The 12,017-nt window shown below is 63.4% G+C and overlaps 1 protein-coding gene across 1 annotated transcript; it reads right to left on the bottom strand.

Annotated features, from left to right (window-relative positions):
* NMB (neuromedin B) lies at positions 1–5,233 on the bottom strand. Its single transcript, XM_054168778.1, has 3 exons — positions 5,050–5,233; positions 3,602–3,798; positions 1–48 (listed from the first exon to the last, which is right to left on the bottom strand). The coding sequence occupies exons 1-3, from the start codon at positions 5,183–5,185 to the stop codon at positions 1–3; spliced, it is 381 nt and encodes a 126-aa protein (XP_054024753.1). The 5' UTR covers positions 5,186–5,233.
* Positions 5,234–12,017: the final 6,784 nt, after the last annotated feature.

Genomic DNA, 12,017 nt, shown 5'->3' on the forward strand with positions numbered 1-12,017 from the left:
TCAGCTCGAGAAATACTTCTGCAGCACCTTGGTCAGGAGCCCTGTCTCCTGCAAGAGAAGGCACAGGGGTGAGACGCTGGCTCCCTGCCTGCTGCCGGGGGGCAGGAGGTGAGGCACAGAACCGTTCGGGCTGCAAGAGACCTTTCAGTTCCAGCCCAACCCTGCAGCAGCACTGCCGGGTCCCCGGGTCCCTCAGCACCACACCACCTCCAGGCCTCTTAGAAGTATTTGCAGAGGGCTGGAGGCAGATCTTGTCCCCCAGAGCCAGGACCTAGCCAAAGGCTGCCTGCTCCAGCCTGCCATCACACTGATGACAACAGCACAAGGCCCACTGGTGGCACCTCAGGGACACCCCAACACACATCCTTCCCCCCTGACTGCGGGCTGCAAAGCCTCCTGCAGCCTCCTGCTGCATTTCAGAGCTGATTGCTTCTCCTCTTGAAAGGGCAAGGTGAGAGTGTGGATGTGAGGTGTGTGTGGGAAGGGATTCTCCCCCTCTGCTCCACTCTGCTGAGACCACAGCTGCAGCTCTGGGGCCAGCTCTGGAGCCTCTGTGCCAGGAAGGCTCTGGAGGGGCTGGAAGGTGTCCAGAGAAGGGCCAGGAGGAGGAGCAGAGGGCTGGAGCTGCTCTGCTCTGGAGACAGCCTGAGAGAGTTGGGGTTGTGCAGGCTGGAGAGGAGAAGGCTCCCAGAAGACCTTCTTGTGCCCTTCCAGGAGCTGCAGGGGGCTGCAGGAAAGCTGGGGAGGGACTTTGGAGGGTGTCAGGGAGGGATAGGGGTCTGGGACACCTCTGAGGGGGGCAGGAATCAGGCTTGGGGCAGGGAGGCAGCAATGGGCACTGGCAGCCCAGAAGCAGCCCAGCCGAGCTGCCCTTGGCCTTCTGGGCTGCCTGTGCCCATTGACAGAGGTGGAGGGAGAGGATCCAGAGGTGGAAGCCAGGCTGGATGTGGCTGTGAGCAACCTGCTGTGGTGTGAGGTGTCCCAGCCCATGGCAGGGGGGCTGGAGCTGGCTGAGCCTTGGGGTCCCTTCCAGCCCTGACAGTTACTCCATGACTCTGTGTGCAGCAGCTGACCCAGCCCCAACCCAAAGTGTCCCCCAGGCAGGCAGTGACTGCAAGCTAACTGCAACCCTCCAGCTGCTTCCTGGCAAAAAGAGTTTCAGTGCCCAGCCCCTGCCATGAAACACTCAGCCACCACCCATGGAGCTTTTTCTCCTGCCCACCAAGCTGCTGTGGAGCTCTGGCAGGGGCTGCTTTGCTGTGCTGTGGCAGTGGGGCCAGGTGGTGCCAGGGGACAGCAAACGGTGCCTGCCCCAGCGGTGGCACAGCCTCCCTGCCTCAGCTCTCCCCCTCTGGCTGCTGCCCTGGGGCTTGGATGTGGTGCCTCCAGGGTGCTTCCAGGGAGGCCTTGGGGCAGCAGGTGAGAAGGAAAAAGAAGCAGGAGCCTGGCTCCTGCCTCCCATCCTGTGCTCCAACAGCTGGAGCACAGCTGGCAGAGGCAAACGTCACCAGGCCTTCAGGAAGGAGAGCAGCCCGAGGGGGCAGAGGACGATGAAGCAGAGCAGGGAAGAGCTACAGAGGGACCTGAGGGGGGTGCTGAGTTCTTCCCAGAGGTCTCAGCTGGCCTGCAGGAGGGCTCTCCCCTCACCCCTGCAGCCACTGCACTCCACACACATGGTCTCACCCTGCCCACCTCCCGTGGCCAGGCTGCCACACAGCCAAGAAGATGCCAAGGGGGAAGCCGAGAGCCAGGCTGCTCCTGCCACAGGTGGTGCAAGAGGCAAAAGAGAAGCTCCTGTGTGCAGCCCTCTCCTGCTGGCTGGGACCTCTGCCACCACAGGCAGGGAGCAGCACCCCGGCCCCTGCTCTGCACCCTCCTGCCTGCTCCACTTGGAGGGGGGGGCAAGCAAAAGGACTAAGCCCTGGGGTTTAGGTAAGGCTCAGAGGAAGAGCCCCGAAAGGAAGAGCCCCTTGGGGAATGACCAGGAACACACTCAGGGAAGGCAAAGCCCAGGGAAAGCCAAGGTCTCTCGGTGCTTCTCCTGCCATGAAGCACAGCAGCAGCAGAGGAACAGGAGGAGAGCATTTCTGACCCTGCCTTGCTGGCCAGCTGCTTAGAAGCATGGAAGAGTCAGGCCTGGAAGGGCCCTCAAGGACCATCTGGTTGCAGCCCCTCTGCCATGGGCTCACACCAGAGCAGGTTGCTCATGGTCCCAAGACAGGGAGAGGCATCTCTGCTTTCCAAAGCAAGCTGAGGTGGCTGTGCCAGGAGCTGAGCAGGGCAGGACAGCAGCCCAGAGAGCAGAGCTACTGACCAGCTCCTCGGGCAGCCAAGGAGCCTGGCCCTGGCTGGCTGCTCAGCTCAGGTGTCCCAAAGGTGTCATGCTGAGGGAGGAAGCTGGCAGGGTGGCAGGAATTTGCCACTGGCACTGTGTCAGCCACAGAAGCCCTACAGAGGCAGCGCTCAGGGGCACCTGGGAGAGGCAGTCCTGCAGTGCCAGCCAGCAGCTGAGGCCAGCATGCCCTGGGGGGCAAGGTTGGGGGCAAGGGAGCAGGAATGCTGGAGTGGAGCCTACTGAGGTGCTCAGAGGTGGAGGACAGAACGCCCACCTGCCACCCAGCGAGGGCTCCACTGCCACCAGGAGGCTGGCTGGCACACCAGGGCACTGGCCAAGGAGAGGAGAGAGGCTTCAGGAGAAGGAGGTGAGGGGTAGGAGCCAGCTGCACCTCAGGCACCTAAGCTGTGACGCCACAGGTGGGCATCCCACAGCAGCTGAGTGGGACAGCAGCTGCAGCACCCTTCAGGAGGGGCTCATCCTGCTTAGACCTTTGCCTACTGCCTGCAGTGGCCAGAAGGGGCAAGCCCCCAGGGCAGCCTGTGTGAGGCTGCAGCCAGGCAGAGCCACAGGAGGGGCAGCTTTCCTGCCAGGCCTTGGGGGAGCTCCAAGGCAAAGGCCACAGCAGGGAGGCTGAGGCCCTGCTGCTGCACACTGGGATGCAGTGGAGCTCCTGCCTGCTCCCCCAGCCCTGCTGTGCAGGACCAGCCCATACCTCCCCTCTGCAAGGTGCCCCTTGGGAAGGGGAGAGCCTGAGCACAGTGACACAGCCCCAAGAAGTGGGCAGCAGCAGCCCAGACCCCTCTGCAGGACAGACTCCTTCCCCTTCCTGCACAGAGCTGCAGCCCTCCTGGCCCCTACAGCAGCCAGAGAGGAGGAAAGGGCTCTCTGTGCCTGCAGTGGCTGGCAAGGGGACATTGCCTCATAGCAGACACAGCTCCCAGCCACTCTCTCCTGTGTCTGGCTGAGGAGAGCTCAATCATTACCAAGCCCTTGGCTGGAGATCACCACTGCCCCAGCCCCACCACAGCATCCCCTGCCCGAGCCCTTGGCACAGCCACTGCCCAGCTAGGCATAAGCACAGGGACACTTCCCCTCTGCCCCTTCCTGGCTGATCTCAAGAAGCTGCTCAAGGGAGGCTGGAGAGGAGCAGGAGGGGGCTGCAGCAGTGCAGGTGCTGCCACCTCCAGCAAGGTGGCTGTGGCAGGTTGGCAGCTCCACACCCCCCCGCTGCCAGCATCTCCCTGCAGCTCAGCCAACATTCACCTGGTCACTGAGGTCATATTTGCCTTGGTCCTCGTTCAGGAGCCTCTCCTGCAGGAGGATTCTCAGGAGCTCCCTGGTGAGCAGCTCCATCATGTCCTCCAGCAAGGCTCTGAGAGAGGGCCCAAAGACCACCGCAGGCTCCTCGGGGGGCTCCAGGTGGGGGGAGCTGCTGACACTCTTCTTGCCCATGAAGTGCCCTGCAACACAAGGCCCCTGGGGGTCTGCTCCAGCGCCCTGCAGGGAGGCAGGGCTCTGGGCACTGCCCCTGCTGCTGCCCCACAGCAGCCTGAGTCACCAAGAGGCACCCAGCAGACCCAGCAGCCAGAGCAGCTGAGGGCAGCACAGCAAGGACAGAGCCCTGGGGTCCTCCTGCCACACTGTGCATGGGCACAGGCTGCCCGGGGGGGCACACAGGCTGCCCGGGGGGTGCTGGGAGCCCCAGCCCTGCAGACATTCAAAAGCATCCTGGCTGTGTCCCTGGGCAGCCTGCCCCAGCTGGAGCTGTCCCTGCTGAGAGCAGGGCTTGGACGAGATGACCTCTGGGGATCCCTTCCAACCCGATGCAAGGCCTGAGGCTGGGAAACTTCTCCCTCCTGCTGATGGGATCCTGGGATGAGGGGCTGGGATCTGAGGGTGAGGGGCTGGGATCCCCGGGGGGTGAGGGGCTGGGATCTCAAGTGGGGTGAGGGGCTGGGATCTCGGGAGCCCCGGAGATGGCTGCCTGCCTCCTGCACTGATCTTCCCTAAGGAGCCATGTGCCCGGTGGAGCGATGAAGGGCGCCGGGGGCTGCCCGCGGGCACAGGGGACAGAGGGAACGGCGGTGTGCGCCCAGTTCCGCACGGCTCCGCTCCGTGCAGCTCCGTTCGGCACCGCACGGCTCCGCACGGCTCCGCTCCGTGCAGCTCCGCTCGGCACCGCACGGCTCCGCTCCGTGCAGCTCCGCTCGGCACCGCACGGCTCCGCACGGCTCCGCTCCGTGCAGCTCCGCTCGGCTCTGCTCCGCGCAGCTCCGCACGGCTCCGCTCCGCTCCGTGCAGCTCCGCTCGGCTCCGCACGGTTCAGCTCCGCTCCGTGCAGCTCTGCTCGGCTCCGCACGGTTCAGCTCTGCTCCGTGCAGCTCCGCTCGGCATCGCACGGCTCCGCTCCGCTCCGCGCAGCTCCGCCCGGCATCGCACGGTTCAGCTCCGCTCCGTGCAGCTCCGCCCGGCATCGCACGGTTCAGCTCCGCTCCGTGCAGCTCCGCTCGGCATCGCACGGTTCAGCTCTGCTCCGTGCAGCTCCGCTCGGCACCGCACGGTTCAGCTCTGCTCCGTGCAGCTCCGCTCGGCACCGCACGGCTCCGCACGGCTCCGCTCCGCTCCGTGCAGCTCCGCAGGGCTCCGCACGGCTCCGCGCAGCCCGCCCACCGCCACCCCGCGCCCCGCCAGCGCCGCTGCCCCACCGGTACCTGTGGCCCAGAGGTTGCCGCGGGGGTGCACCTTGATCTTGGCCGCCTGGCTGCGGTGCTCGGCGAAGTCCAGGTGCACGGCGGGGCCGAGCGCGGCTCCGCACAGCAGCAGCAGCAGGCAGCGAGCCGCCGCCATCGCCGGCCCGCGGCACCCGCACCGCCACCGGCACCGCCACCGGCTGCGACCGAGACCGGCCCCGCGCCCGCCGCCGCCGCTTTATAGCCCGCGGGGAGGCGGCGCCGCCCGGCAGCCACCGCCCCCCGCCCGGAGCCAGGGCGGCAGCGGCAGGGATGGGACCGCAATGTGCCGAGACCCTCCCGCAGCGCCGGGGCAGCTCCGGACCCTCGGCACGGGCAGGGACCTGCTCCAGAGGAGGCCACCAGGAGGAGCAGAGGCTGCAGAGCCTCCCCTGTGGGGCCAGGCTGGGAGAGTTGGGGCTGTGCAGCCTGCAGAAGAGAAGGCTCCAGGCAGACCTCAGAGCAGCCTCCCAGCAGCTGAAGGGCTCCAGGAGAGCTGGGGTGGGACTGTGGACAATGGCTGGGAGGGACAGGCTGAGGGACAGGGCAGGAGATCAGCCTGGGGGCCACCTGCTTTCTCCAAGGGCCTCAGAAGGGAGGCAGAGTCATAGGGAATGATAGAACTGTTTGGGCTGGAGAAGGCCTCCAGGCTCAGCCGGTCCAAGCCTCAGCCCAACCCCACCATGGCCACCACACCATGGCCCCAGCTGCCATGGCCGCAGGGTTCTGGAGCACCTCCAGCCATGGGGACTCCACCACTTGTTCCAGTGCCTGACCAAGGGCAGAAGAGGCTCAGCACAGGCTGACAAACACCCAGCTCCTGGTGGGACCACCCACCTGGGGCCAAGCCAGAGCAGCCTGCAGCCACCCTCCACAGCCCCACACAGATAGAATGGCATGGCATGGCATGGCATGGCATGGCATAGAATAGAATAGAACAGAACAGAATAGAATAGAATAGATAGAATAAACCAGGCTGGAAGAGCCCTTCAAGATCATTGTGTCCAACCTATCATCCAACACCAGCTAATCAACTACCCCATGGCACCAAGCACCCCATTAGGTCTCCTCCTGGACACCCCCAGGGATGGGGACTCCACCACCACCCTGGCCAGCACATTCCCATGGGCAATCACTCTCTCTGTGTAGAACTTCCTCCTAACCTCCAGCCTAAACCTCCCCTGGCACAGCTTGAGACTGTGTCCTCTTGTTCTGGTGCTGGATGCCTGGGAGAAGAGACCAACCCCCTCCTGGCTACAACCTCCCTTCAGGGAGTTGTAGAGGGCAATGAGGTCTCCCCTGAGCCTCCTCTTCTCCAGGCTAAGCAACCCCAGCTCCCTCAGCCTCTCCTCACAGGGCTGTGCTCAAGGCCTCTCCCCAGCCTTGTTGCCCTTCTCTGGACACCTTCAAGTCTCTCAATGTCCTTCCTAAGCTGAGGGGCCCAGAACTGGACACAGCACTCAAGGTGTGGCCTAACCAGTGCAGAGTCCAGGAGCACAATGACTTCCCTGCTCCTGCTGGCCACACTGTTCCTGCTGCAGGCCAGGATGCCCTTGGCCCTCTTGGCTCCCTGGGCACACTGCAGGCTCATGTTCAGCCTACCATCGACCAGCACCCCCAGGTCCCTCTCTGCCTGGCTCCTCTCCAGCCACTCTGACCCCAGCCTGTAGCACTGCATGGGGTTGTTGTGGCCAAAGTGCAGAACCTGGCACTTGGATGTGTTCAATCTCCTGCCCTTGGCCTCTGCCCATCTGCCCAGCCTGTCCAGGTCCCTCTGCAGAGCCTCTCTGCCCTCCAGCAGATCAACTCCTGCCCCCAGCTTGGTGTCCTCTGCACATTTACTGCTGACTGATTCCCTCCCCTCATCCAGATCATCAATGAAGATGTTAAAGAGGCTGGGGCCCAGCACTGATCCCTGGGGCACACCACTGGTGCCTGGCTGCCAGCTGGCTGTGGCACCATTCACCACCACTCTCTGGGCTCAGCCTCCAGCCACTTCCTCACCCATCGCAGTGCGCTCCCATCCAAGCCAGGGGCTGACAAATCCACAGCCTGCAAGAGCTTGCCCCCCCAGAGCAGGCTGCAGGGCTCCCCAGGGGTGCACCTCTGGTTTCCTCAGCTGGAGGAGTCTCTTCTTTGCTCTCCCTCCCCCTGCAGCCCTTGCCCACGGCTGCTGCAGTGACATTTGGCAGCTGCGGCTGCCCCGGCCCCGGTGCTGCGGCTGAGGGCTCTGCACTCCGAGCCTGTGGCTTTAGAGATGGAGCTGAAATTGGTTTTTCCCCCTGGGCACCATTCTCTGGTCGAGGTGCATTTGAATTCCATCTTCTTTTATGGCCCTTTTTCTCTCCACAGTTGGCCTCCAGCCAGGCAAGCCCTGGGAGCAGCAGCAGCAGCAGCAGCCTTCGCTCTGCCTGCTTCGGCTGAGCGCTTCCAGAGCGTGCTGAGGGCAGGCCCTGCACAGCCCCTGGAGCTTCCTCCTGCCTCCTACCTTTGTTCCTTACCTTTCAGCAGATCATAGAACCACATAACTGAGCAGAGGGGCAGGATCCTCTCTTTCCACCTCTGGCAAGGGGCACTGGCAGCCCAGAAGCAGCCCAGCTGAGCTGCCCTTGGCCTTCTGGGCTGCCAGTGCCCATTGCCAGAGGTGGAGGGAGAGGATCCAGAGGTGGAAGAGGTGGAAGCCAGGCTGGCTGTGGCTGTGAGCAACCTGCTGTGGTGTGAGGTGTCCCTGCCCCTGGCAGGGGGCTGGAGCTGGCTGAGCTCTGAGGTCTCTTCCAGCCCAACCCCACTCTGTGATTCCCTGAATCTCATCCTGAAGTGGCCTGGGAGAGCCTCTGGGCTGCAGAGCTCCAGCAGCAGAGCTCAGGGCTCCCAGGCAGTGGGGGCAGGCAGCCTCAGGCTCAGAGCTGCTGCCTCTAATGACACCCAGAGCAAAGCCCTCAAATCTCCCTCTGTGCCACTGCTGCCAACAACCTTCTTGGTGCTGCCTCTCCCCCAAAGCCAGGTCAGCTTTAAAGCCCTGCCCTGGGGTCCTGTCTGGATGCTCCTGGCTCTTGTTTACAGACATCAAATCCCCCCTGGGCTGCTCCTCCTGCCCAGGCAGCAGCTGCTGCTCACAGCAGCCAGCATCTGAAATCCTCCACATCTCTCCTGCCAGTGCCACTCAAGCCCTAAATGAGTTCTGCTTCTCCCTGAGCTTTTCCACTCGCTGGACAGGGCACAAATAACTCAGAGAAGGAAAATCTTGTTGCCTGTTCCCAGCTCAGAAGCTTCCCCACCAGAATCACCTGGCAGGAAGGATGCCCCCCCTGGGCTGAGGGCCCTGGGGGCTGTGCAGGAATCACCCTGCAGCTCATTTGCTCCACACTGTCTCTGCTCCTGGCTCTCTGGAAAGCCTCTCAAGGTTCATTTCCACAGGGGAAGCAGGGGCTGGGAGAGAAAGGGATTGTCTGGAGGCTTGGCAGGGAGCCCTGGAAGTGCTTGGAAACTGTTCAACAGCAAAGGAGCAGAAGCAGCCCTGGGGTGAGAGCCAGGCAGAGGCAGCAGGAGGCAGAGCGGGGTCTGCCCTGCCCTGGGTCACACAGGGGCTGGTTCCAGCCCACATTCAGGGGAGCACAGAGTGGGTTGGAAGGGACTCCAGAGCTCAGCCAGCTCCAGCCCCTGCCATGGGCAGGGACACCTCCCACCAGCACAGGCTGCTCAGGGCCTCATCCAGCCTGGCCTGAAACACCTCCAGGCAGGAGGCAGCCACAGCCTCCCTGGGCAACCTGTGCCAGTGTCTCCCCAGCCTCACTGACAACAATCTCTTCCTCCTCTCCACTCTCAGTCTCCCCTCTCCCAGCTCAAAGCCATTGGCCCTCAGCCTGGCCCTCCCAGCCCTTCTCCACAGTCCCTCCCCAGCTCTCCTGGAGCCCTTCAGCTTCTGGGAGGCTGCTCTGAGCTCTGCCTGGAGCCTTCTCTTGCTCCTGCCTGTGGGGAGCCTGCACCCTGCCTCTCAGATGTGACTGAGCAGGAACCAAGCACTGGAACTGTCCCCCAGAAAACCTTCTCCCTTCAGTGCAGCTGTGGCAGGCAGAAACAGCCTTAGCCCTGGCAGCTTTTCTCCCCTTCCCTTGCTAAAGCCAACCTTCCAACACCCACACACATCACAGACAGACAGTGGTGACACAGAGCTCTCCTGGAGTCTCGAAGGCTGAGCTGGAGCTGCCCAGACAGCTTCACCTTTGAACAGAGAACAGATCTGACATGAAAGATCAAAGGCACATCAGCTTCAGAGAATCACAGAGTGGGGTTGGGGTGGAAGGGACCCCAGAGCTCAGCCAGCTCCAGCCCCTGCCAGGGGCAGGGACACCTCCCACCAGCACAGGCTGCTCAGGGCCTCATCCAGCCTGGCCTGAAACACCTCCAGGCAGGAGGCAGCCACAGCCTCCCTGGGCAACCTGTGCCAGAGTCTCCCCACCCTCACTCACAACAATTTCTTCCTCCTCTCCACTCTCAGTCTCCCCTCTCCCAGCTCAAAGCCATTGGCCCTCAGCCTGGCCCTCCCAGCCCTTCTCCACAGTCCCTCCCCAGCTCTCCTGGAGCCCTTCAGCTGCTGGGAGCCTGCTCTGAGCTCTGCCTGGAGCCTTCTCTTCTGCAGGCTGCACAGCCCCAACCCTCCCAGCCTGGCCCCACAGGGGAGGCTCTGCAGCCTCTGCTCCTCCTGGTGGCCTCCTCTGGAGCCTCTCCAGCAGCTCCAGGTCCTGCTTGTGCTGGAGGCCCCAGAGCTGGAGGCAGTGCTGCAGGTGGGCTCTGAGCAGAGCAGAGCAGAGGGGCAGAATCCCCTCCCCCCAGCCCAGGCTGCTCATGGCCTCCCCCAGCCTGCCCTGGAACACCCCCAGGGAAGGGTCACTCTCCAGCCTCACTCTGCCCTCCACAGCACCCAGCCCGGGCAGGGCTCCTGCTCACTGCTTTTCTGCTCAGCCAAGCAGAAGAGCTGTGCTGGGAGCAGAGCCAGCAGCAGCTCTCTGCCACCCTGCCACCTCCCCAGCTCCCCCCCCAGTGCAGGCTGCCTCCTGGCAGCCCTCCTCTGCCGGTGCCAGGAGAGGTGCTGCAGGCAGCAGGGAGCTGCTGGAGCTGTCAGCCACTCACTGCGGCTGCCTCTTCCCCCCCAGGCAGGGCCAGCACCGCTCCTCGGGGCTGCAGGTCCCACACAGACTCCTCCTCAGCTCCTCCCAGCTGAAAACAGGCAGGAGAGGCCACAGCTGGATCCCTTCTGGCAGTGCAGCCCCTGGCCCAGGAGAGCCCAGGGCAGAGCAGGGCAGGGAGGCTGCTGCAGGCTGCCCCCCAGCACCCTGCCAGCTCTGCAGCTCCTCGTGGAGCACAGCCTGAGAGCAGGGCTCAGGCAGCAAGCCTGGCCCCTCAGCACCAGCAGGATGGGCTCAGGATGGCTTCCCAGCACCTCCCAAGGATCATTTGGGTCCTCTCAGGCCCAGGCTCCCAGCAGCTGCTCTCTCAGCTCCACCCTTGCTGTGCAACCAAGAATCCTTTGTATGTCAGCCTTGGGGTGCTCCTAACTCAGGGCCAGAAGGGCTTCTGCAGGCTCAGGGCCCTGCAGAGTGCGGGGAGGGCAGCAGCAGCACTGCAGGGAGCTGCACACTGGGAGGTGGCCATCAGCAGGTGCCAGAGCAGCTCAGCTCAGAGCCTCCTGGGAGCCCAAGGTTTGTGCACCAAAGCAGCTGCAGCTGGAGGCAAAGCAAGGAGCAGAGCCTGAGCCTCAGCAGGGTCTGCAAAGGCAGCATCACAGAACCCTGCAAGGGTTTGGGCTGGGAGGGAGCTGCAGAGCTCACCCAGCCCAGCCCCTGCAGGGACATCCTCCCCTGCAGCAGGTTGCTCACAGCCCTCTCCAGCCTCCCCTTCAACATCTCCAGGGCTGGAGCCTCAGCCACCTCCCTGGGCAGCCTGCTGCAGTGTTCCAGCAGCCTCCTGGGGCACAACTTGTTCCTCACCTCCAATCTCACTCTGCTCTGCTCTCATTTCAGACCATTGCCCCTGGGCCTGGCCCTGCAGGCATTTGGGAGCCTTCTGCATCCTGCTTGGAGCCCTTCAGCTCCTGGGAGGCTGCTCTGAGGTCTGCCTGGAGCCTTCTTTTCCCCTCACTTCTTTTTCTGCCTGGCTGTGCCTCAGCAGAGTTGGTTTTAGTGCAGCAGTGTTGGCTTTGGTGTGCCAGGACCATGGTGCCAAGCCCAGATGCTGCTCTTCAGGTTCCATGTAAGCAGAAGCAGCAAACCCACTCCTGAGCCTTGTGCCAGGAGGCACAAACCTGTGAGGTCTGAGGGCAGCACTCTGAGGGATCTGCTGCTGCTTTCACTGTTGCCCTGCTGAGACCACACTGCAGGACTGTGTCCAGCTCTGGGCTCCCAGGGCCAGAGAGACAGAGACCTGCTGGAGAGAGTCCAAGGGAGGCTGTGAGGATGATGAAGGGACCTGGAACATCTCTGCTGGGAAGAGAGGCTGAGAGCCCTGGGGCTGGTTAGCCTGGAGAGAAGGCTGAGAGGGACCTGATCAATGTCTATCAAGAGCTGAGGGCTGGCTGGCAGGATGGAGGTGCCAGGCTCTGTTTGGTGGTGCCCAGGGGCAGGACAAGGAGCAATGGGCACAGGCTGGGACCCAGGAGGTTCCACCTCAGCATGAGGAGAAACTTCTTTGGGGTGAGGCTGCTGGAGACCTGGAGCAGGCTGCCCAGAGAGGTTGTGGAGTCTCCTGCTGTGGAGGCTCTCCAGACCCCCCCTGGCTGTGTTCCTGTGTGCCCTGCCCTGGGTACCCTGCCCTGGCAGGAGGCCCCTTCCGGCCCCTGGCACTCTGTGGTTTCACCCTGCAGGCAGCTGGGGAGGGAGCTCAGCCCCAAAGCACAGAACACTGCAGGGGTTTGGGTTGATTTTTAATACAAAAACAGACTAAAAAGGCTAAAA

This window comes from Dryobates pubescens, chromosome 17 (assembly GCF_014839835.1).
Source record: "Dryobates pubescens isolate bDryPub1 chromosome 17, bDryPub1.pri, whole genome shotgun sequence".
Taxonomy (NCBI): domain Eukaryota; kingdom Metazoa; phylum Chordata; class Aves; order Piciformes; family Picidae; genus Dryobates; species Dryobates pubescens.